The 26,043-nt window shown below is 29.2% G+C and overlaps 1 protein-coding gene across 2 annotated transcripts in view; it reads left to right on the top strand.

Moving 5' to 3' along the window:
• Nucleotides 1-24,492, top strand: part of LOC111678555 (protein aubergine) — an 87,597-nt gene extending 63,105 nt beyond the window's left edge. For both annotated transcript variants that reach the window (XM_023439947.2, XM_023439946.2), the window contains 4 exons: nucleotides 8,749-8,903; nucleotides 15,765-16,154; nucleotides 16,223-16,333; nucleotides 23,450-24,492. In XM_023439947.2, coding sequence (XP_023295715.2) covers nucleotides 8,749-8,903; nucleotides 15,765-16,154; nucleotides 16,223-16,333; nucleotides 23,450-24,350 — 1,557 coding nt within the window. In that variant the 3' untranslated portion in view covers nucleotides 24,351-24,492. The remainder of the gene's footprint in view (nucleotides 1-8,748; nucleotides 8,904-15,764; nucleotides 16,155-16,222; nucleotides 16,334-23,449) is intronic.
• Nucleotides 24,493-26,043: the final 1,551 nt, after the last annotated feature.

Raw genomic sequence — 26,043 nt, 5'->3', positions numbered from 1 at the left:
ATACCAGATAAATTCAGCCACTTTGACACCAGATCCAGGTAATTTCAATGAAGCTATTTCAATTAAGGAGGAGAAGTCACAGTGGATTTGCGCCATGCAGGAGGAGCTGAAATCAATAAAGGAGAACAATACCTGGGTTCTTGTTGATCTTCCTCCTGATCGTAAAGCAATTGGTTGCAAATGGGTATTTAAGAAAAAGTTAAACGAAAAAGGAGAAGTTGAACGTTTTAAAGCTAGACTTGTGGCTCAAGGATATAATCAGAAATTTGGAGTCGATTATGATGCAGTCTTTGCTCCAGTGGTTAAGCAAACGACAACAAGAATTTTGTTCTCGATAGCTGGAAAAGAGAAAATGAATCTTTATCATTTTGATGTAAAGACGGCATTCTTGAACGGAGATTTGCAAGAGACGATATATATGAAGCAGCCTCCAGGTTTTATATCAAAAGAAAATCCGAATAAAGTATGTTTACTTAAAAAGAGTTTATATGGATTAAAACAAGCTGCTCGTTCCTGGAATCAATGTATTCATAAAGCATTAATTGAATTTAAATTTAAGCAAAGTTTAATGGACCCATGTTTATATGTAAGAAAATCTAAAGAAAGTATAGATTATATTTTGGTATATGTCGATGACATGATTGTTGCAAGTAAAGATGTAAAATTTATTGATGACATTTTTAATATGTTAAGTACCAAATTTACTATGTCTAATTTAGGACCAGTTAAACATTATCTCGGAATGGAAGTAACTAAAGATAAAGATGGTCATTATTTATTTAATCAAGAACTTTATATTAAGAAAATTATAAATGAATTTGGACTTCAAGACTCAAAAATTTCAGAAATTCCTTTGATACCTTCCTATAACAAAATTGAAGAATCTGAAAAACTGTTAGATAACAAGCAATATCAAAAGGCTATTGGATCACTATTATATTTATCTGTAAATACAAGACCAGATATTACCGCAAGTGTTGCAATATTAGCTCAGAAAACTCAAGCACCTACTAAAGAAGACTGGAACGAAGTAAAAAGAGTTATGAAATATCTTAAAGGTTCTGCAAAATTATCGTTAAAACTAAGTAGTGTGTCGGAAAATAACGAATTGTTTGGGTATGTCGATGCAGACTGGGCCGAAAACAAAACTGATAGAAAGTCTCATAGTGGATATGTGTTTTATTTAAATGGTGGAGTTATCAACTGGTCATGCCGAAAACAAAGCTGTGTTTCACTCTCTACAGCTGAAGCAGAATTCATAGCATTATCAGAAGCCTGTAAAGAAGCAAAATGGATACATGGACTACTTCAAGAAATGCATTACAAATTAAATACGCCTATTACAATTATGGAAGATAATCAGAGTTGCATTAAGATGGTTTTAAATGAAAAATTTAATGCTAGGTCAAAACATATTGATATTAAATATCATTTTGTAAAAGATTATTGTTCTAATAATTTTATAAGTCTTAAGTACTGTCCTACCGAAAAAATGATAGCAGATATATTAACAAAACCACTTGCTAAAACACGATTGTTAATGTTAAGAACACTTTTAGGACTTATGTAATTTGTAAACAAAGAGGAGGAGTGTAGAACAAAATACTTTGTTTATAATTTAACTTGTGTTTTAATATTGTTTTGTAAAATTATTATTATAAGCATTGAATAATTTGTACTGAAAATTGAGAAAAATTTATTTATTCTAAATAAAATTTCAAATACGAAACATCAATTACAATACACCCGTCAGTGAAAACTGCACACTAGAGTGCTCCAAAAAAACTAAGTTTCGAATTTTGCCCGTTCCCGCCCCTAAAATTGTTTTACGGGTTATAAAAATAAGTCGTGCAAAAAATTAGGTCAATAGGACTACGGTAACTGGTGCCGCAACGGCTCTGAAGTTTGAAGATGCATTTACAAGGGCACGGTGGGGCAGAATGGAAATTTTTTGGAAATAAATCTGGCATTTCTAAACGGCTGATCCGATCGGGATAAAATTTGGCGTGAGCGTAGCCAAGGAGTTTTGAAGATGAACCCCGCAGATGCCCCAGGGACGGAGCTGTGGCGGCTCAAAGTAGGGTACCTACGACCTGTAAAAATTTTAAACTCGTGCCATTTTTTTGTTTTTCACCCAAATACAAAGATTTTTATATTTTCTGAAAGATATTGAAAAACATGCTTGGACATACTACTTATCTCTTATGATATCCGAGTTATAGGCATTTAAAAATTCAGTGATACAAAATTTACCATACCTTGGCCGTTTTTTTGTCCAAAATGTGTCTTGACTCCTTTATTAATAAAATAAAATTTTCTTTAAGAACATATAACAATTTTATAGTTTTCTAAAAGGTATCTTTACGCAGAACGCTTTGGCGTAAAAAACTTGTCCTATTTTTTGAAAATGTTGCCACTGCGTCCTTCCGAATATGACCTATTTTTTATCAAAACTTCAACTTTGGGCGACATGTTCTAAAATCCTAAAGCTGGGATCAGAAACTGCTTTCAGTTTTCTGATTTTGGAAACCTCAATATGTTTTCTATTTACTCCAAAAGTATTTTCCCAGCCCTGAAAGAAATGTGGACCTTATGGGCAAAAATGTAAAAATCCCATTTTTGGGATTTTCATTCCTATTTTTGGGAATTGCGGGATGCCCTTTCCCCTTTTCAATTTTTTTATTTGAAATGACAAATTTAACAATCGTTGAAGATTTCATTGAGTTTTGTTCATAAATAAAGATTTTGTCATATATTACATATTTGTTAAATTTCTAAAACTATGATTTATATCAAAATTTTAATAGGGTCGCAGATAGCTACAACAATTTAGTCCATATTTATCCCTTAATATCTTTTTTTAGTTAGATATGGAACTTCTCGACCCTTTACAAAAAATTTCAAGCCAATATCTCAATTACATTCAAAAATATGTTCATTTAAACCTGTGTCCTTCAATTTCATCTTTTTCATATTTTAGTATTAAGTATGACAGACAGAACATACATCTTGTGTTGAATAAAATATTTGGACAATTTTTAAAAAATATTTAGTTAATTATTTTATTAAAGACTATAACATTGTATATACAATAAAAAAATATAATTTTATTATGAGCCACGCACAACAACACCTAAATCACCCCACAAACCACCTTTCCCGCCCACCGAAATATAAAACACAATTTAATACAATATCATCTGTTAGTATAATAGCTTTTTTTATTTGAACTGTTTATCTTAAACATAATACAATTAATTCTTACAACCTACTTATATAGTTAATTCCTAACACTACTTATTTTCTATAAATTAATCTGTCATATCGGTATACATATCCAGAAGGTAATATAAGTCCTTTAAATCTTCCTCGTTTTGAGATGATAGAGTTTCATAACAAATCCATCTTTTTCGCATAGTTGAAAGAACAAGATCAGAAGATACAAGTAAACTATTAAAAATATCTTCATTCTGTGATTGCCTGGAGCATTTTCTTGAGCTGAAAAGTTGAACATGCTTAAAATCTCGATTCCTCGCTTCCTGGGCTTCTTCTGTTAACTCTCCAAGTGGAAGAATATTCGATTCAATTATTATTTGACCATGACACAATACTTTGTGTACTGTTGGTGTTAGTTCCCTCCATGGATACAGAGATACAAGTAATTTAGAAATTTCAGATGTATATTCCCCAAATCGATTTCCATTAATTTTATGTTTACTATTCAGTGCCATTAAAATAGCGTTAACTCTTCGAAGCAACTCCTTGTCGATTCCAGTTATTTTTGAAGTAATTTCAAAATCACGAAAAAACCTTCTCGTATTACCGTCATTTGTACTACCGCAACTTGGAAGTGGTTTGTCGATGTTTAATCCCATCTGAACTTTAAATTCTTCTTGGATTCTGCTTTTTCCGCAGCTCTCAGTTCTTTCAATTCTTCATTATTTTTTGTTGATTTAGTAAGATTTTCTGGCACACTTCTATATTTGAGGTCATATGCTATGTGTAAAAAGTAATCCAAAAATCGTATTCTGGCATGAAGTGGTGAAATTCCGAAAGACAGGACTTCTTCATTAATACTTCTGCTTTTGTTTATATTTGAGAATTGCGACTTTTTCTCATTACATATTGAACATCTCCAGAAGGAAGAAGTTTCTGTTATGGCATTGCTGACCTTTCCATCAATCATTGTTAAGCTTAGCTGATATGATACGTTAATAGAGAATTCCTTTATTTTTATGCAAATGGGCTCCAGGGCATTTATTTCATCTTTTATATATTCCACTAAATCTTTTGTTGTTTTCTTTGACTCCTTTATATATTCAAATCCAATGGGTCTACAAAAATTTTTTGAACCCGGAGTTGTATTGATACATATATCTTCAAATGAATTTCCGATGCTTGACGATGATGGATTAAGGGAATATGAACGAATCCGTAATGGCACTAATGATGACATAAATACACTTTTGTAGTCTGCTAATGTCCGACTTGTTTGTATTCTGAAGGTTCTGATAAACCGTCACATCCCCACTTACACATTAAGACAACATCACAGTTATGAATTTTCCTTAGATGGTCTTCTGAAAAGTCTGACACAATTCTTGATGCTGTTAATGATGCTTATATACCAATTCTTGTCATTTCCGATACAGGTATTCCAAAGTAAAAAATTACGAACTGTCTACCTATTAACATTTTGGACTAAATTACTATAACCTGTAATTCAGTCATTGATATTTCTTATTAGTGAATGTATATTTTTACCTATATGATCATAAACGAAACAGAACGAAATGATCTGTCGAAAAATTTAGGTTAAAAAATAGTTATAAATTTCTGAAAATTTAAGCATAATAGGATCTTTCAATTATAAGGATAAGCAAACAAATAGAAAATAGGTAAATATTAGATTAAAACATGTTGTCATATTTAATACTAAAATATGGAAAATATGCAATTAAAGGACACAGGTTTAAATGAACATATTTTTGAATGTAATTGAGATATTGGCTTGAAATTTTTTGTAAAGGGTCGAGAATTTCCATATCTAACTAAAAAAAGATATTAAGGGTTAAATATGGACTAAATTGTTGTAGCTATCTGCGACCCTATTAAAATTTTGATATAAATCATAGTTTTAGAAATTTAACAAATATGTAATATATGGCAAAATCTTTATTTATGAACAAAACTCAATGAAATCTTCAATGCTTGTTAAATTTGTCATTTCAAATAAGAAAATGCAAAAAAAAAAAAATGAAAAGGTCAAAGGGCATCCCGCAATTCCCAAAAATAGGAATGAAAATCCCAAAAATGGGATTTTTTACATTTTTGCCCATAGGGTCCACATTTCTTTCAGGGCTGCGAAAATACTTTTGGAGTAAATAGAAAACATATTGAGGTTTCCAAAACTGCTTTCAGTTTGATAAAAAATAGGTCATATTCGGAAGGACGCATTGGCAACATTTTCAAAAAATAGGACAAGTTTTTTACGCCTGTGTAAAGATACCTTTTAGAAAACTATAAAATTGTTATATGTTGTTAAAGAAAGTTTTATTTTATTAATAAAAGAGTTAAGACACATTTTGGGCAAAAAAACGGCAAAAATCTAAAATTTTTTGAATTTTTAAATTAAAAAACGTATATTTTTGGATCTGTAAATGATATTGATATGAAATTTTCTGTATATTATTGGAAATTTTGTTGTCTAACTAACAAGGAAAAATTGAGTCCATTTGGTCCAAAATTACGCCCGGTATTCAAAAAAAGGCGGACCAAGGTTTGATAAATTTGGTATCACTAAATTTTTAAATGCCTATAACTCGGATATTGTAAGAGATAAGTAGTATGTCCAAGCATGTTTTTTCAAGATTTCGTCAAGCGCTTTCAGAAAATATAAAAATCTTGGCACGAGTTTAAACATTTTACATGTCGTAGGTACCCTACTTTGAGCCGCCACAGCTCCGTCCCTGGGGCATCTGCGGGGTTCATCTTCAAAACTTAAACTCGAATACTCCTTGGCTACGCTCACGCCAAATTTTATCCCGATCGGATCAGCCGTTTAGAAATGCCAGATTTATTTCCAAAAAATTTCCATTTTGCCCCACTGTGTCTTGGAGAGAATTATATCATTGTCAATGAATCTATTAAAAAATAAAGGTATTATTCATTTCACAAAAATAGTTTGTTATTATAAATTTATCACTTTCAAGGATTCGGAATTAGTTGATAATTGACCCAATTGCTAATTAAAGGCCCTTTTCAAAAAATCTTCCGGATGTTCATATTTTGTTTTTAAATGTTATTAATTTATTACTTTTTAATGATAAATGCGTTTTCCATTTAAGAAAAAAATTCGTGTTCACCGAACTTTGAAAACCGAACAATGTTCGGGTTCGGCCGAACTTTTAAATTTACTGAAGTTCGGGTTCGGTACCGAACGAAATTTTGAGTTCGGTCGGAATCTATTAAAAAGTAATAAATTTATAACATTTAAAACCAAAATATGAACATCAGGAAGATTTTTTGAAGAGGGTCTTTAATTAGCAATTGGGTCAATTATCAACTACAGTAGGACCTTGATTATCCGTGATTCGATTATCCGGCAACATCAATTATCCGTGATGGAAAAATTTTTTTTTTTTTTGCATCGACTTAATTTTAATTTGGATTGACTTACATTTTTTAGCTTCGTTTAACCGTGATTACATATCCGTAATTATAAGCAAAATTCTGTTATTTTTTAACAATCATGAACAATTAGAACAAATCAAAAAGGGGAATTCCCGTAAAACGAAAATATTAAATTGTAAAATAAGAGACAAACAACATTAAACCATTATTTTTAGAAATTATATAACATTAAATCCTTATCTATTGTTTAGTGTTTTCTGACAAAATTTTTTTTCTATATTTTTGAATCATTTATGAATATAAAATGCTTGAATTATTTCACTTTTATATAAATATGTACATATTCATTTATTAATTAATAAAAATATCCATTAAAAAAGTAGAAAAAGTTGGCACTCAATTAACCGGGAAAATCGTTTATACAGAATGCTTCCGGTCCCGACCATCACGGAAAATCGAGGTCCTACTGTAATTCCAAAAAGTGATAAAATTCTAATAACAAACTTTTTTTATTGTAACAATTTGAAAATATCATATTATGATTAAATACCGTCAAAATATTTCATGATGATATTTTTGTATTAGCATAATATTTTTATACATGATCATATTATGATCCAAGGTGATCAAAATTTCGTTTTAAATATGTATCGAAATCAAAATGAATTTTATCGAATTAGTAAAATTACAGTTTCTAAAAATATAAAATATATTGTTTTCTGGAGTCAAAATGTTTGGAGTGGGTATAGCGATAAGACACTGATTGTGAATTGAACAAATATCTATCTTCAAGTTTTTAATTATACATCCCTGCAGGAAATAAAGCGATAATTGTCTTAATTCCACTAGTACAAATACTAAAACAGCAGACACTAGTACAGATGGGGTGAGAGTTTGTATGGAAAAATATTAGTAGTAGAAGTAGTTGAAGGGGGGGGAGGGGACCTACTTGCAGAATAATTTTTAACATGTATTGGAAAAATAAATTTCTTTAATAATTTATTTAAATTTTTTTTGTATTTTTGTAAATAAAACTGGTTGTGTAGTAATTTCTAACTGAAACCACATAGGAGCATTACAAAGGACCAAAACCACCAAATGTGGAGACTTTTTGTGAACATTAGTACTAGTAATAAACTGGTTCTAACGACCCAATTGGGTCTTCGGAAATCATTGTTTTATTGTTTTTATTGTGTTTTCTCACTTGAGTTTAATTGACGAATTACACTCAGTTAAACTAAGATAATAAGTAACTTTACTGATAACTGAAAAACACGAAACATATTAAACCAGGTTTAACCAAAGAATAAAGATTATCTTTATCAGAAAAACTCGCCCTAAATTTTAATTTAAGCATAAAGATTGTATACACTGAAAAAATCCATGCCTAATATATACGAAAAATGTCGTACATTGTACGAATCGTTCGTTGTTTCGCACCAAGAAATTCTTTCGTAGTATATACGAAATTGTACGAAATATTTTAGTATAATGCAAAATATTTTTGAAAAAATTAATTTACATAAATTGAAAAAAGGGAATTTTGAATAAATATGGCAAAATTTACGAAATATTAATTTATTCAAACATTTTTGTTCATTTTAAAATAAATTTTCTAGTTTTAGTTCAAAATTGTTCTCCACGCGAATTTTCATTATTTTTTTATGAAAATAATTCGTGAATAATATTATACTTTTTCTTAAATTTTATAAAAATATTGTAGTTTTATTTAATCATAATATAATTAATATCATTGTTTAATTTCGCTAAAATTTAAGAAAAAAATATTACGAAAGGTTTTCGTACTTTCGTAAAAATAGAAAAGGGTTTTATTAAATAATATTTCGTATTATACACGAAATTTTTGTAAATATTACGAAAATAGAAGTTACGAAATTTTTTTTCGTAAAGTTGAGCATGGATTATTTTCAGTGTAGGAAAGTTTACAATTGGGAAGTAGTACTGGTGATTTTGGTACTAGTATAATACTAGTTTGACACTAGTTGCTTTTCATACAGGGGTATTAATGTTTTTCAATATGAAACATGCTATTTTATATTTATAATAATCAATTTACGTTAAATGTCTAATAAATAATAATTTGTTTATCTTTAGCGTTACAATCTACATATTCGAGATCAAAATCAACCAATGTTAATTTCTCGTCCCACGGAGAAAAATATTCGTGGTGGTCAAAATGAATTTATTATGCTGATACCTGAATTGTGTCGAGCAACAGGAATAACTGATGCTATGCGGAATAATTTCAAGTAAGTTTTGCTAGTATACTTGTGTTTTATTGAGTAATATATTAACCACCTAACCTTTTATATGTTATCAGTCCTGGAATGGTTTTAATGAATTTTTTATATTTTTTTGTTTTAGCTTTTCCAAGTGTGTGTTAAAACATAAGTTAATATAAGTTTATCATTCAGATTCTAATTTCTACAATATAATTTTCCGACCACTTAGAGTACATATATTCTGGATAGGTAGCAGAGTCGATTTAGTCATGTCCTTCTGTATGTTTGTTGAAATCAGTTTTTAGAATACCCCAGACATATGAGTTTTTTATACCCTTCACCTTCGTAAGAAGGGTATACAGTAGTTTTCCGATTTAACGACCATTCAATTCTACGAACATCGCATTTAACGAACAAGCTAATTTTTCCTATTGACTACCTTAAATAACGAACAAAACTTGTTTTTTGTACTCCGTTTAACGAACTAATATAAATATTATTATTTAAATTAAGATAAAATGACATTTATCAAAAATAACAAATAACCTAAGTTGTAGCAAGCGGTGCTTTTATACCCAAAACTGTAACTCATTCTGGGTTCTTATTAAATTTTAGTTCGATGTAGCTATGTCCGTCCGTCCGTCCGTCCTTCAGATAATGACTTTAACGCTCAATACTCGCTTAACAATACGAGTACGCCGAGTACTAACCGATGTCTCTAAGAAATTTTATGGGAATCGGTCCATAATTGACCTTACCCTCCATATCAGGCCCCCTTAAGAAAATTACATCAACGCTCATTACTCGCTTAAAAATACGAGTATAGAGATGAACTTCGAGAAATAACTTTAAAGCTAATGACAGAATTAAAAATACAGCGATTAAATTCGACACAAATATGGTTTGAATGTAGGTATATAAGATTCGGAATTTTGTGTTTTGTGCTATTTTTATAAAAAAAGGATTAATTTATATAAAATACATTTAAAAAATATTTTTAATTATTTTCCTACCAAAAACCCACGTTTTACTTAGTACTGCATATAACGAACTTTTGGGTTCGTTAAATCGGAAAACTACTGTATATAAGTTTGTTATTCCATTCGTTTCTAAAATATATCCCATGTCCATCTGTCTGTCTGTATGTTGAAATCAGTTTTCAGTAGATCCCAGATATCTGCGAGATCCGAATTTTTCAATAATTTAAAAATACGATCGAATAGAACGCTATTTATATTAGACCAATCGTTCGATAAATATGAGATATGTGCAAAAATCCGAGGCAACCTCTGAAAATTTCATTAAAAATTTAGATTTTTTATTCATGCTCAGGCTGAAATTGCAAACAAACAAAATACATAACCATACCGTAATTTTTGTTATTGTACGCTTGTTTATAAAAACAACAAAGCAAAGCAAGAGTATTAGAGCGAGAGCAGCACTAGTGTGTGTTGTTATTGGCTAGAAACCTGAAATTATGTATGTGGAGCTTGGTTTAAATTAAAACTCATAAAAGGGAACTGTTTGGTACTTTTCGGTCTACAAAAGGAACTTTTGGCATTTTCTATAATATTGAACCTAGAGATATAAAATTAAGTAAATATGTGGAGATCGGATTAAGCGAGAAGAAAGTCAGTAAAAATATAAATCATTCACTAAAAATTTAAATTTAAAATTTTTGAAATTGTTACTTATTTTATTTTCAACGCAATTGTATATAGAGCTCGGATTAGGCGAACACATAAAAGGGGACTTTTTGCTACTTCTTCGTTCTACAAAATGTACTTTTCGAATTTTCTATAATATTGAACCTAGAAACATGAAATTTACCATGCAGGGACTTGATTAGAAACTATAATAAAATACTTTTTGAATTTTCTACAATATTGAACCTAGAAACATAAAATTAACGTTTTTGTATTTTTCGTTCTTCAAAAGGTATTTTTTGAATTTTCTATGAGATTGAACCTAAAAACATGAAATTTAGCTTTAGGGCCTTGAAATATGGAACAAATAAAATGGGACTTTTTGGATCGTTTTTCGTTATTTTTTCGCACTTTTTGAATTTTCTGTGACAATGAACATAGGAACATATAATTAGGTATAAAGAGCCCGGATTATGTAAGAACCAAAGTATAATAAGTAGTCCGACTCTCATATACTGGAAATTTTTCTCTTACATCTACGAATGTCGTGTGAATTCGACTCTCTTGTGAAAAAATTTTAACTTGTCAAAACACTTAAATGTTTAACTTACTTTTTTGGCCACTTTTAAGGATTGTACTCGAAATTACGGTTGAGCACAAAAAATCTGTAATTTTTTAAAACAATTTTATCTCATTTTTCACACAAAATATTTGTCGTTCTTCAAAAGGTAATGTTTGGATTTTTTATAATTTTGAATCTAGAAATATTAAGTTATGCATGTAAGGCCCGAATTAAACGAGAACCCATAAAAGAGGGCTTTTTGTTTCCATTCCGTTTTACAGTTGGTATTTTTTTTAAATAAAATTCGTATTGACTGGTTTTCACATTAATCTGACCCTCTAAGAGCGGATTTTTCAGTTGGCAAGCAAATGACAATAATTAATCAGGTTAATTAATCTAAAAATAAATTTAATCTGATTTTAATGTTTTTCTTATGATTTTTTGAGTACAAGATTAAAATTCGCAGTGTTCCAATACAAAACAACAGAAAACGCCACTGTTTGTTGTCAAAACAATGCATGTTTTATAAAAAAGAAGACAATTATAAATGTAATATGAAAATTAATGAAAACTTAAATATAAAACAAAAAAATATGTTGTGAAGTCCCCATAATTAATTAAATAATCAATAAATTAAACATTTAAATGTTTATTTAAAAAAATTGTATTAATTTTTGTGCATTAGCTGTTTACACTTTTGTATTTCTTGCTCAAGTTTAAAACACCTCCATTGGCCGCTTTAACTAGCAAACAAAATAAACTAATTGAGTAATTAAAAAACAACTTTAGAACCTAAACTATTGTTGCAGATTGATTGGTATTCAAAATAATCAAAATCGGTTTACATTTCGACATGGCCTCTATATAAGGTTCACTTTAGAAAAAGACTTAAAAATACTAGTATTTTTATGAAATTATACTTAAATTTTTTTATGAACCAAAATTTTATATAAATCGGCAAATTGAAATTTGGGAATTGTGTTAAGTATTGTACGTATAATAAAATTCACTTTGAGTTCGATCCATATTTAAAACAAAATTTTGGATCACCTTGGATCATAATATCATGTATAACAATATTATGATAAATACAACAATATCATGATGAAATATTTTGACGGTATTTAATTATAATATGATATTTTAAAATTGTTACAATAACGATAATATGTTTAGACTACAATCATAATTTTAATCATGATTTTTCTCTGCGTGCTCTTGGAGAGAATTATATCATTGTCAATGAATCGTTTAAAAAATAAAGGTATTAAGATATATGTGTGTCACAAAAATAGTTTGTTATTATAAATTTATCACTCTCAGGGATTCGAAATTAGTTAATAATTGACCCAATTGCTAATTAAAGACCCACTTCAAAAAATCTTCGTATGTTCATGTTTTGGTTTTAAATGTTATAAATTTATTACTTTTTAATCATAAATGCGTTTTTCATTTAACAAAAAAGTTCGATGTTACCGAACTTAATTTAATATTTCTACTAGATTCACTATTATAGAAAATTCAAAAAGTACCTTAAAAAAAACCAATAAGTTCACGTTTTCCGGTTCTCACCTAATTCTAACTCTACATATTTAATATTATGCGTCTAGGTTCAATATTATAGGAAATTCAAAAAGTACCTCTTGCAGAACGAAAAAGTACCGATTTGTTTTTGTCTAATCCGGTCTCAACATACTTTTTTTCGCTTTTCACCTAATTCCGACTCTACATACATAATTTCATGTTTCAGGGTTCATTGTTATAGAAAACTCAAAAAGAACCTTTTAAAAAACGAAAAAGTACCAAAAACTTATATTTTATGTGTTCTCACCTAATTTCGAATCTACATACTTAATTTCATGTTCCTAGGCTCAATATTATAAAATATTCAAAAAGTACCTATTGAAAAACGAAAACGTTCCAAAATGTTACCTTTTATGAATTTTCACCTAATTCAGACAATACATACTTAATTTCATATTTCTAGGTTCAATATTATAGAAAATTCATAAAGCACCTTTTGAAAATCGAAAAAGTACCGAAAAGTTCCCTTTTATGGCTTCTAACTTAAGCCAGGCTCCACATATTTAATTTTATGTTTCTAGCCAATAACAACACACTAATGCTTCTCTCGCTCTTGCTCTGCCTTGTTTTTATAAATAGAATACAATAACAAAATTTACCGTATGATTATGTATTTTATTTTTGTTTTGAGAATAAAAAATCTCAGTTTTTCATGAAATTTTCAGAGGTCTCGGATTTTTGCTCATATCTCCGTTATTTATTAACCGATTGCGAATAGCAATCTTCCCGAAACCATGTCTAACAGAATTATTGAAGATTCGGATGTCGCCGATATCTGGGGTTCTCTAAAAATTGATTTCAACAAACATACAGACAGACGGACATGGCTTAATCGACTCCGCTATCTATAGGCATCCAGAATATATATACTTTATAGGGTCGGAAAATTATGTTATAGAAATTACAAACGGAATGACAAACTTATATATACCCCTCTCACGAAAGTGAAACACCCTAAATAATTTTAAAGAATTCATAACAATGAAAGTAAAAAAGATCATTCTTATTTGATACTTTTTTCTGTACATTTTAATTTGAAATGTTCTTTCTATGTAAAGAAATTTTTAATTTAATTTTTTAATTATGTCCATTGATTATATTTTGTTTATAAATATTTCCAATATTTTTTTTAGTGCAATTTCATTGAAAATATGCAAATAGTGTGTGTGTAGTGGTGATTTTTTTCATCTGCCTCTCTATACGCCGGTGTATGTTTTAAAGTATTTAAAAATCAGGTTTTAAAAAATTGTCACAAATGACTATTTTTTTAAAAAAATATTTTTAATCTATATCTATATATATATATATATATATTATATATATATATATATATATATATATATATATATATATAATATATATTATATATATATATATATATATATATATATATATATATAAAATGAATGTGTGTTTGTTTGTATGTATGTATGTTTGTTTGAAGTCTATAGCGGTCTAAACAGCAAAAACGAGTTTTATTGAAATTTTCAGTGTGTATGCCTGGAAGGAAAATAGGCTACTTTTTACTTCGAAATTTCAAGTGGGCGAGGTGTCACACCTACTTACTAAATAACTATTAAGAGTCTTAAAATTTTGCACTGACAACTTTGACATCCATAAGAATATTTTTTGACAAAATGGGCGGAATGGCTATAGTGGGCGTGGCACTATATAACAGTTAGAGTCCTCAAATTTTGTCGGAGACTCTTAAGTTTCAAACTATTAAAGTTAAAATCTTAAAATTTTTCACAAAAAACATACATGTAAACATTTTGGATAATAAATTGTCCGACTACCAATAGGGGGAGCGGCACCTCCCATATGAATTAAATACAAAAAATCGTTTATCTGGGAAACTAAAATTTTGCTCTAAGGACTTTCATATTCATCTGAACATTTTGGGGATACAGACTTTCACAAGGGGGTGGCTTAGAACCCCTTTATGAATTAAATACAAAAAATTGTATATCTGTGAGACTATAGAAGCTAGAATCTTCAAATTTTACATGAAGAACTTTGACATTCATATGAACATTAAGAGAAAAATGGGAGGACATTTAATAAGAATTAAATACAATACAATATTATTCACATTTTTCATAACTTACATTAAAATCATAATTAGCGTTCGGAAAAAATGGCGAACTTGCAATAACTTGTTCGACATCTCCCATGTGTACGTGTTTTTTACATTTATATTGCTTTTAGGGTAGCAAAGCGCACTGGGTATAGCACGTTGAAAATATATGTAAGTATGAAATTTACATCTACGGACCAGGGAAAACCCGGTAGAAAAGTAAAGAAATTGTTTGAAGCTATCTGTAAGATTAAAACTACATTTGTTGGTACTGGACACACTGGTGTCTCTTGATTTGGCAAAGGCCTTTATTTCTCTAATATGATATGTAAATTGTAAGATATATTTAGGTTCTCCTCTACTGCATGTAAGCATATTTTTTCCTATCTTACAGGTAGATATTTTGCAAATCATATTAATAATGTTTCTTGTAAAATTACATATACTTTGCGAAAACTTTTCTCTACCAATATTTATTTACCTCTTAAAATAATTATTGTAATTATTTTCCTTTAGAACTAAGAGTATTCTCCCATTCTAATAATGCTTTCCGGCTGAAACTTATGAGCTTTCTCGTTTCTAACTAACGCACTAATTTTTAATTAATTGGGGTTTTTTCTAATAATTAGTCCTTACTTTATCACTGCTGGGATCTGTCTTTAAATTCTAATAATACATTGTTTATTACTATTGGAGCGCCTTTACACATTTATAAAATATTTTACCAGTATAATATTTATATTTATAATTTTTTATTTAGAATTACTGCCTTGTAATATATAATAATATTAAAAAAAAACTCCCAGTTATTATTTTCATAACCTCTTTTGTTCTATTCACAACGCATCATTGTTTCTGCAACAACGCATTGTTGTCATTTCGATTGCGTTTTTTTGGCAATGCGTCGTTGTTATTTTGACAACTAATCTTTGAGTGTTAACACTACACTCTGGTATTCTCGAATTTTTTATAACATTTTCTTACCGTTTTAGTGAGTTTAAAAATTAATATTTTTACAGATTAATGAGAGCAATGGGCGATTATACCCGATTAAATCCTGATCGTCGCATGGAACGCTTGCGTACATTCAATAAACGACTGCACAGCTCAAAAGCTAGCATGGATGTATTCTCTCTGTGGAATATGAAGCTTGATACAAATTTGGTGGAAGTTCCTGGCCGTATATTACCAAGTCAAAGAATAGTTTTTGGCAATCAAAAAAAAGTTACTTGCAACAGAAACGTCGACTGGACACGTGAATTCCGAGATTCTTCCATGTACTCTCAAGTCGACATACGACGATGGTATGTAGTTGTGCCACGTCGTAACTTGAGAGAAGTTCAGGATTTTGTCAGAATGTGCATTCGAGCTGCAGGTTCAATGAAAATGCACATATCTGAACCGAGATAGTAAGTATAATTTGTTTAAAATTGTATTGAAAAATACCAATATACAAGCTTTTATTCTGTCTATACAGTGAGGAAATGCCTGATGATCGTAATGGTACCTATTCTCAAGCAATTGATAAAACGACAGCTCAAGATCCACAAATACTAATGCTTGTACTTGTTAATAATAATGAGGAGAAGTAAGTAAACTACTTATAACTTTAACACAATCTGTATATGTATGTAATACATATACATACTATGTATATGACCGGAGAAATTTTGCTTGAGTTAGCCCCCTTAAAATATTTGTTGTTATGTCATAAGATGTTAACATAAAATAGTTTGGATTTAGTGTTGTCCATTCCTGAGGGGATACAATTTGATATATTCATTTCAAGATTTTACTCAGCTTAAAAAATGTTTGTTTTTTTCTATAATGATTCCCAAAATTTTTTGAATATAAATAGCCGTTCGTGAGTAACTGAACTGAGAGACATGATAAACGAAAATCGAAATACCTGGGAAGTGATACTATTTTTCTAAAAGGTGGATCTAAGTAGAACAAGAATCTGTTTTTGAAAACACCTCCAAAATCTTGAGATACGATTTTTCATTATTTAAGCATTTAAAAATCAGTAAATTTGTTGAATCTCAACCGATTTTAAATTTCTGAACGGATTTAGTAGGCAGGCCTTTATAATGACATACATATATGATGTTTAAGCAACCTAGAAAAATATGTGTACATTTCATCTGTTTTAGCTTTGCACCCTTTTTAAAGTTTGGAGATATTGTTCGAAAGTATTTTATATAGGAAGTGTACTTTTTCTTAATTGATTGTAAAACTTATGTTTCGTTAGCAATTGACGACGTTATTGGTATTTTTTTGTGGAACTATTTTTTAGAGTCCGACCGAACTCAAAATTTCGTTCCGTACCGAACCCAAACTTCGGTAAATTTGAAAGTTCGGCCGAAACCGAACTCTGTTCGATTTTTAAAGTTCGGTGAACACGAACTTTTTTCTTAAATGAAAAACGCATTTTTGATTAAAAAGTAATAAATTTACAACATTTAAAACCAAAACATGAACATACGAAGATTTTTTGAAGAGGGTCTTTAATTAGCAATTGGGTCAATTATCAACTAATTTCGAATTCCAGGGAGTGATATATTTCTAATAACAAACCATTTTGTGAAATGCATATATCTTAAACGATTTATTGACAATGACATAATTCTCTGTAAGAGCACGCAGAGAAAAAACATGGTTGTGGTTAAAATTATGATTGTAGTCTAAACATATTACAGTAACAATTTTCAAATGTTATATTATGATTAAATACCGTCAAATATTTCATCATGATATTTTTGTATTTATCATAATAATGTTATACATGATCATATTATGATCCAAGGTGATCAAAATTTCGTTTTAAATATATATCGAAATCAAAATAAATTTTATCGAATTAATAAAATTACAGTTTCTAAAAAATAAAAAATATATAATATAAAGATACCTTACAATACCTAACACAATTCGCAAATTTCAATTTGCCGATTTATATGAAATTTTGACTCATAAAAAATTTAAGTATACACTGGTTTCCTGATTTAACGAATACTCAGTTCAGCGAATTCGCGATTTGACTAACGGGCGAATTATTTCCATTGAGTACCTTATATTACGAATGAATTAATAAATTTTGTACTCGATATAACGAATTTCTAAAAAAAAAATCTATAAAATGAGGTAAAAATTATACGGAAAGATAACGAAACTTCTTTCTAAACCAAAAGCAATAACATTAAGATTTTATGTAAGTTCAATACCCAATTCAATGGGTACAAAATGAATGAGGAATGAAAATAACATTTATAAAATTATTTTCGGAAATATGTATAAATAAATTTTATAAAATACAATTTAATAAAAAATTCTTTATTTAAAGGGAATATTATGATTATTTTATTAATAAAGTTAGAAATGGAATTGTTTTTAATGAGAATTAAAATAAAATACTTAGAATTTCACATCGATTAAAATGGGCATCAAATTCATATTTTTTATAAGAGAAGAATTTATTTTCGAAATTAATTAACTTTAACTTCATTAAACAAAAAACATTGTTTTTTACCTAATTATAATAAAATTTTTCATAAAATCTTTAGTTTTGGTTTGATTGCAAATCTAACAAAAAAAAATAATTTCTATCTTTTGCACACTGCATAAAAATGCATGGGAATTGTCAAAAACTTTACGGGTGCATTCAAAAAGATTTAAAAATAGACTTCCTACCTTTCATTATCATAGAAAAGTTGTTAACGAATTTTTCGTTTTTACCAATGGGCCTGACATTATATCTTTTGTAAAAAAGCTTGTTATGAACGTTAGTCATTTTCTAAAGAGAATCTTATATGGAGGCCATGTCCAAATATAAACCGATTTTGTCCATTTTAATACCAATCAAACTGCAACAATCGTTCTTTTAATAGGCTGACAGTCTCTCTGACGATCTAGACAGACGTGTCTAGATCGTTTGAGAATAAGGACCAAGAAAATTTCAGTGTACCAAATCACATCAAATATATATATAGTCGAAACTAGATAATTCAAATTATGGTTTCACTTTTCTTAGCTCTTTAATCACTTTCTGGTTAACAGTTTTTCAAATCAGCCGAAAACGAACAGTTAAAAAGGCGTTCAGTACCTATGTATGTATATCGGAAATTTATTGTACAGCCAGGATATATGATAACTTGGGTAAAGAAATTTTCAGCATTTTTAAAACTTTTTGATGATGTAAAAATATGATAAATAAATATTTTATAAAAAGTTCGCTGTTCGGTCAAAATTTCACCGAAGCCGTACCCAAACGTTCGGTCGGACCTACTATTTATATTATTTATGATGAATTACATCATGATATTAATATAATTAAGTTCCAATAAAAGCTGATATATCCATGCGGAAAATATAAAATGTCCATATATCAGTAGGGTTACAATAGTGTTCACAAAAACATGATTATATTTTCCACTCCTTTTCTACGAAAACCAAATTTAATAGCATAATTTATGGCTTAGTTAATATTTCAGGACGTAATATATTTAAAATATGAAGAATGAAATTTTTTATCTTGCTGGAAAAATGTTTTATACTAAAAATATTATAATTTTGTGTTTTTGTGAACAGTTATGAGGACACAGTTAATATATGATTTTAAAAATTCCTCTCAAATAACATTAAAAATATTTTTTGAAAAGAAAACTGAAATTATAATTAAAAAAATCAATACCTTTCGCCTTCGTGAGAAGGGTATATATAAGTTTTCCATTCCGTTTGAAATTCCCACAATATAATTTTCCGACCTGATAAAGTGTATTTTAGAGTGATCCAAAAAAAACGAAGTCTCGAATTTTTTATGCCCCCATCTCTAGAATTGTTCTCTTGGTTGTGAAAAAATTAACAGATATAAAAAAATATATATTAACTATAAAAAATTATACTTAAACCCTTTTTGACTATGGATTTTACTTGATGTAAACATTTGTAAAAGAAATATTTTGTTTTTGAAACTTAAAAAAATATGGGCATTTCCATTGTGACGAACGTGACGGTCGTACGTTTTTAAGAGATGAAAAAATATATACATATATATTTTTTAAAAATTCTTGTATTTTTATATAGGGCTTCAATAGCTCTATAACTGGTCGGAAGAAGAAATTGAATGATCTTAATGGCCCTAAGTTATAAGTAGTTAAAGGGCGTGACGTGACAAATAGAAGTTGCTTATTTCTTTTTTGACAAAAATGTAAAAATCTGCGAGTTTCACCTGGTTATTTGGTTAAAACCTTTTTTTATTGTAATTTGGAATATTTTTGAATGTTTTTGGAATCTGAGAAATATTTCGACTTTTTAATAACATTTTAGTTGAAAATAGCTCCCATATAAGAATAATATAAGAATTAACATTATTTAACATAAAACTTTTAAAAATGCTTATATCACCATAAAATTCAACACAAATAATTTTGACATACACAAAAATCGTTCATCCTAATTTTTTTAAAAATTGGTCCATGATTGGGCATAGCTTCCATACAAAGCCAACATCTGATATACTCATAAACATGGATATATAACTAAAATTTCGCCATCCTGATAATACAAACACACAAAAAACTTCCAAATGTACAACTACTGACCCTTCTGATGATAATACAATAATCGGTCATAACGCCCATATAAAGCCGATATCCGAAAATAACTTTTTTCCATACATTTCTTAAAAATATAATTTGTTGAATTTCTGTGCTTTTTCTTCCACTTATCAACTAAAAAATCATAACTATCACCTAATTGAATAAATTGCATAAATATCACATTTTTTAAAAAACAATATTTCACAATTGCACTTGAGAAAATTTATGTAATGTGACGTGACGTGACAGACTTTGAAATTCTATAAAAAATAACCTCGCTTAGAATTATTTTTCTTTTCTTTAAAATTTAGTTCTATATACTAAACTTGATTTAGATTAAAAGTTTTGAATACTTCTGAATACCAACTAAAAAGTTATGGGGATAAATCCTGTTTTAACGTGACGAACGTGACATTTATAAATCTATGAAAGAAAACCGAAAATGTGCCTTTTAAGGACCTTTATCTTTTTATATTTGTATGTTTTAGGATAACTATTAACTCAACTCAATGTTTTCCGATAAAAGTCCATTTAAATATTAGCCTTTAAAATAATAAAAACTATCAAAAGCAAATGCTACTAAAGGTGGAAAAATATGCCTGAAATATTATTGTAACTTTTAATTCCGATTTCTCACTATAGTGGTTAAGAAAAGCTTTGGGGTCTTTAATATAATAAAATTTGAATCTTTTTCTATAATAATAGAAGTTGAAATTTTATTTTTGATGACTTTTAGTTTTTGAGCCACGGTGGACTTTTCGGTGGAAATGCCCATATATATTTTTTTATATTATTTTTGTTATTCCTCTAATTATATATAAAAAAAGCATTATTTAAACGGATAGTGTTTTTAAGATTTATGGAACTTCGTGATTAAATTTGTCCCATGTTTAAGTTTTTAAAATGGTTAATTTAACTTTTATAGCTTTTATTTTAATCACAAGATTTCATACTAAGAATTCAAGTCATATTTATTAAACATTCCCAACAAATAAATAATATATCGGCATGGTATACTGAGAATTCACAAATTTTGCAAAATTTGACCATTGAACTCCAAATTTTATGGGTTAAGAATGTCCGATTTGAATAAAGTTTCAGAAAAGATGAAATTGGATATTTGAAAAGGCCGTTGAAAAATGCAAACTTTTTTGACCATAGCTGACAACAAGTTCGCGTTATTATATACGGATAAAAACTATTATTTAAGTAATTACAAATATATTTATAGTAAGGAAATGTTTCTTTAGAATTTATGTGTTGTAGATAGCGGAGTCGATTAAGCCGTGTCCGTCGGTCTAATGTACATGTAGTATGTATTATTAATATTTTTAAAATTGTGATATTACACACTTCTTTTAAAAGATTTTCGATATACAATAATATTGGCGTACGTATTTTGTTAAAATTCCAACTCCTTCATCTACATATAGGGGGCCTAAACACTTTTGGGCGACATTTTCAATTGAACAAAAACTAAACAAAAAGATTTTAAATCTGATGAAAGATTTTTTACTATCACACCAAATATAAATCTGACATGTATATGTACAACGAGTACAAAGGCGCTCATTAGAGAGCTCATTGCTTTTCGCTGATTTAAAGTACCGTCACATCTAAGTAGTTAATGTATTGTTTTTGCACCATTTTTCTCAACAAAAAGCATACTTTATATATAAATTTCTTACGTAAAATTTAATATAATTCTTCCGCACCTCTAATCTTTTAAATATTTTTTGTAAGAATATATGCTAAGCAGCTAATTTTCCCTTCTATGGGTGCCATTGAATTAGGGATCTCTTTAATATATTGTAGTTCAGTTGAATGCAAAAATATACATTTGAACGCGTTTTCTATTTCAATAAAAATAAGTTTATAAAGTTTATATAAGTTTATAATTTTAGAACAAGTTCTGAAATTTTTCCTGGGAAAATACAATTAATTTCTTTTTATCAAAATTCGATTTTAATTAAAAATTTTAAATAAAAAATGGTCGTTTTCAATTAGTTGTTGTTTTAACTGGATGTTATTCCCTCAGTCGGTCTTAGCCACAGGTCTATGGGAGTCAAGTTAGTGGGCCTATGGGGACAATTAAAAAGGTGTACTGTGTTATGAGGGCTTGGTAGCAGTTGAGAATACTACTTCAACCGGCCCTTAACTGTGCTAGTGTGGAACGAGTTTGCCTGGGTAATTGCCTCTCACTATCCGAAATCGCGTGAGGATTTTGGTTGTATTGCACCTGTAGCCATTAATGGCTTCTGTAACCGCCGTTTGGTGCAATGCTTTCTGCGCGTTTATTACGACAATCTGTCGACGTCAGATGGGATGACGTTCTGGATGTCAGTAATATAACGACGAAAGGGATCTTCTAGCCAGCAACTCGCCATTGTGTGTCACTGAGATAAGGGGTCCATTGCTTTATATGTCGCAGTTATTGTCTCCTTATCCATGCCCCAGGAGGTGCCAGCGAATGCTTTTAGGACTTTATTTCGTGATTTCACTTTATGTTTGATGTATGTGGCGTGCGAAGAAATATGAAGGAGGCTATCGAAGCCAACCCCTATGATTTTCGGGTTCTAAACCGTCTGCCTTCGACTGAGATGTCGAGTTCCATACTTAATTCCTTAGTCCATGAAGTGAATAGTGACACTGTTGATTTATAAGTTGATAACTGTATCCTGCGTTCCTTAAAATAGTGTACGATGGTGGCCAGGTATTGGGATATTTTAACACTTATGTCGTCAATGTTAACACCAGTACAATCATCTGCATACGACACCATCGAGACAACATGGGGTGGTTCAGGAAGCGAGACAAGATAAACATTGAAGAGTATGGGTGACAGTACTCATTAGTTGTTAGTTCAATTAGTTGTCGTAGTTTCTTTCATGTTTCTTTGGGCGATTTTCACAAAATTCAAATGTTCCACAACAAAATGCATTCCATTTTATTACACCAACAACAATTTATAAAATACATGTGTTTCGAACTGATAATGTAATGTTTTCATAATATTATAGAAATCACGTCTATAGCTGTCCACAGCTGTATGTATGTATGCATTTACTTATAAATATTTTCTCTTTTTTCAAAACTAATTTTCAAAGGTATTCTTGTATCAAGAAGAAATGCTGCGTAGATAGACCGGTGCCATCGCAAGTTTGTACACTAAGAACGATCGCTCCAAGAGGTGATAAAGCTGCTGGGCTTATGTCGATTGCAACGAAAATTGTTATTCAAATGAACGCCAAGCTAATGGGTGCTCCGTGGATGATTGATATTCCATTGAATGGACTTATGACTGTGGGCTTCGATGTTTGTCATTCGGCAAAGGAGAAAAATAAATCGTACGGCGCTCTTGTAGCAACGATGGATTTAAAACAATCAACTAAATATTTTTCATCCGTTACCCAGCACATGAAAGGCCAGGAGCTTTCCAACGAAATCAGTGTCAAAATGACTTGTGCTCTCAAGGCGTATCGTGCTACACATGGAACACTGCCGGAACGAATTTTATTCTACCGTGACGGTGTAGGTGATGGCCAACTTCATCAGGTTTTTAGTACAGAGGTGAAATTTCTCAAAAATAAATTAGATGAAATTTATAAATCTGCTGGTTTTGAGAAAGGCTGTCGTCTCGCATTCATTATCGTGTCAAAGCGTATAAATTCGCGGTATTTTGTAAACAGTCAAAATCCGCCACCCGGTACTGTAGTCGACGATATAATCACATTGCCAGAACGTTATGATTTCTTCTTAGTATCACAGTCGGTGCGACAAGGCACAGTTTCGCCTACCAGTTATAACGTCATATACGATAATATGGGAATGGATCCTGACAAAATTCAAATTTTAACTTATAAAATGACTCATTTATATTATAATTGGTCGGGTGCATTACGCGTTCCAGCGGTTTGTCAATATGCTCATAAATTGGCTTTCCTTGTAGCAGAGAGCATTCATCGTGCTCCAAATAATGTGTTGGAAAACCAACTGTACTTTCTGTAATCATTAGAACGAACAAGCAATTTTATTTAAATTATTAAGCTATTTTTACCAATTAAATTTAAAGAATTCCTTAAAAGTTGTTAAAACTTTGTTTTATTGCTGACAAAATTTCTTTATTGATTTTAAAACAAACTTTGTTTATACTAATATTGCATTATTTTCATTATAAATGGAATTGAATTATTTTTACATTGAACTTTTTTTCTATTTTTTCTTATTTTTTATGAATAATTATTATTACATATTTACTTTCCAATTATTTTAATGTTATGCATTTCATGTGAATTTTATTGCATTTTTTTTGTTTCCAGAACAAATATATAAAAATATTAAAAAATAATTAAATGTGTTTTTTTCAAGCTTTTATTTAATTTGATTTCTCAGTCGGATCATATGTCAATGCATCGTGATGACTTTGATGGCATTTTCGGTTTTATTAAAATTTACTACACATATTATACACAATCCAAAAATACCGCAAATTGAAAATTAAAATTAACTATATAACTTTTAAAGAACTTAAAATTCAACATAATTTTTGATTTTATTTCAAGTATTTTCTTTAAAATAGTGTAAATAAAATTTTTTACTTCCAAAAGGTTAAAGGGGAATTTTCATAGTGTATAGTTCAATGTCAAATAGTGATATATATTCTAATGAATATTTAGTTCTGAAGCTATTAGCAAAAATGTATGGGCCTGTTCGGAAATGTAATATTTGATGTGCAAACGAACGACATACACGCATCAAGAAAATGGGTAATTCATTAAATGAGTAAGTATTTAAATTTTAGTTTATTTTATTATTTATTATTATTAATTTAGTTTTCTATTTCATTTAATTTTCTATCTGATTTATTGCATAGTTTAATTTCGTTTTTATAATAATCCAGATCAAAATATAAACTTAAAATCAACTTATCCATTTTGTATAATCTTTCGTTTGAAAATACAAAAAAGCGCAAATTTTTTGTTTACATAAATACTCATCCACAAATTTTACTTGAAGAACTTTGACATTCATGTAAACATTTTGAGAAAAATTTATACAAAAGCTGGTAAACTGTTATATTTAGAATGTTCAAAATCGTTAAGTGGGTTGTTTTATTATTGTATATTGATTTTAGAGTAGCATAGCACACTACTGGGTAATGCAATTTATATTTTATTTAAAATTTTGACACTTATGCACGTACATATCAAAGTATAACAAGTAGTCCGACTCTTTGACAGCAGTACCTAACGCTAAGCATGTGGTAGTGAAAAAGTATCTAACTCTAAATATGTGTTAGTAACAAAAATGTATATGTATTGGTGCATTTTAAACACAGAGTTTTATAAAAAAGTTACAATTTTAAATTTGTTCGAATTTTCAATACCAAAAATTGAAACTCTGTTTGTAAATTAAAATTGAACAACAACAAAAATTAAATGTCAATAATTAAAAAAAATATTCTTTTTCTAGTTTAAGAAAATTAAACAAAATTTTGTAGGAAAAGTGAAATAAAATTATTTTAAAAAATTACAGATTTTTTGTGCACAACCGTAATTTCGCGTACAATCCTTAAAAGTGGCCAAAAAAGTAAGTTAAACATTTGAGTATTTTGACAAGTTTTAATTTCTCACAAGAGAGTCGAATTCACACGACACTCGTAGATGTCACGACACGTAATAATAAAAATACATATTTCATA

This window comes from Lucilia cuprina, chromosome 2 (assembly GCF_022045245.1).
Source record: "Lucilia cuprina isolate Lc7/37 chromosome 2, ASM2204524v1, whole genome shotgun sequence".
Classification (NCBI taxonomy): domain Eukaryota; kingdom Metazoa; phylum Arthropoda; class Insecta; order Diptera; family Calliphoridae; genus Lucilia; species Lucilia cuprina.
The sequence above is the reverse complement of the archived record's forward strand: the minus strand, read 5'-3'. Positions and strand labels throughout refer to the sequence as shown.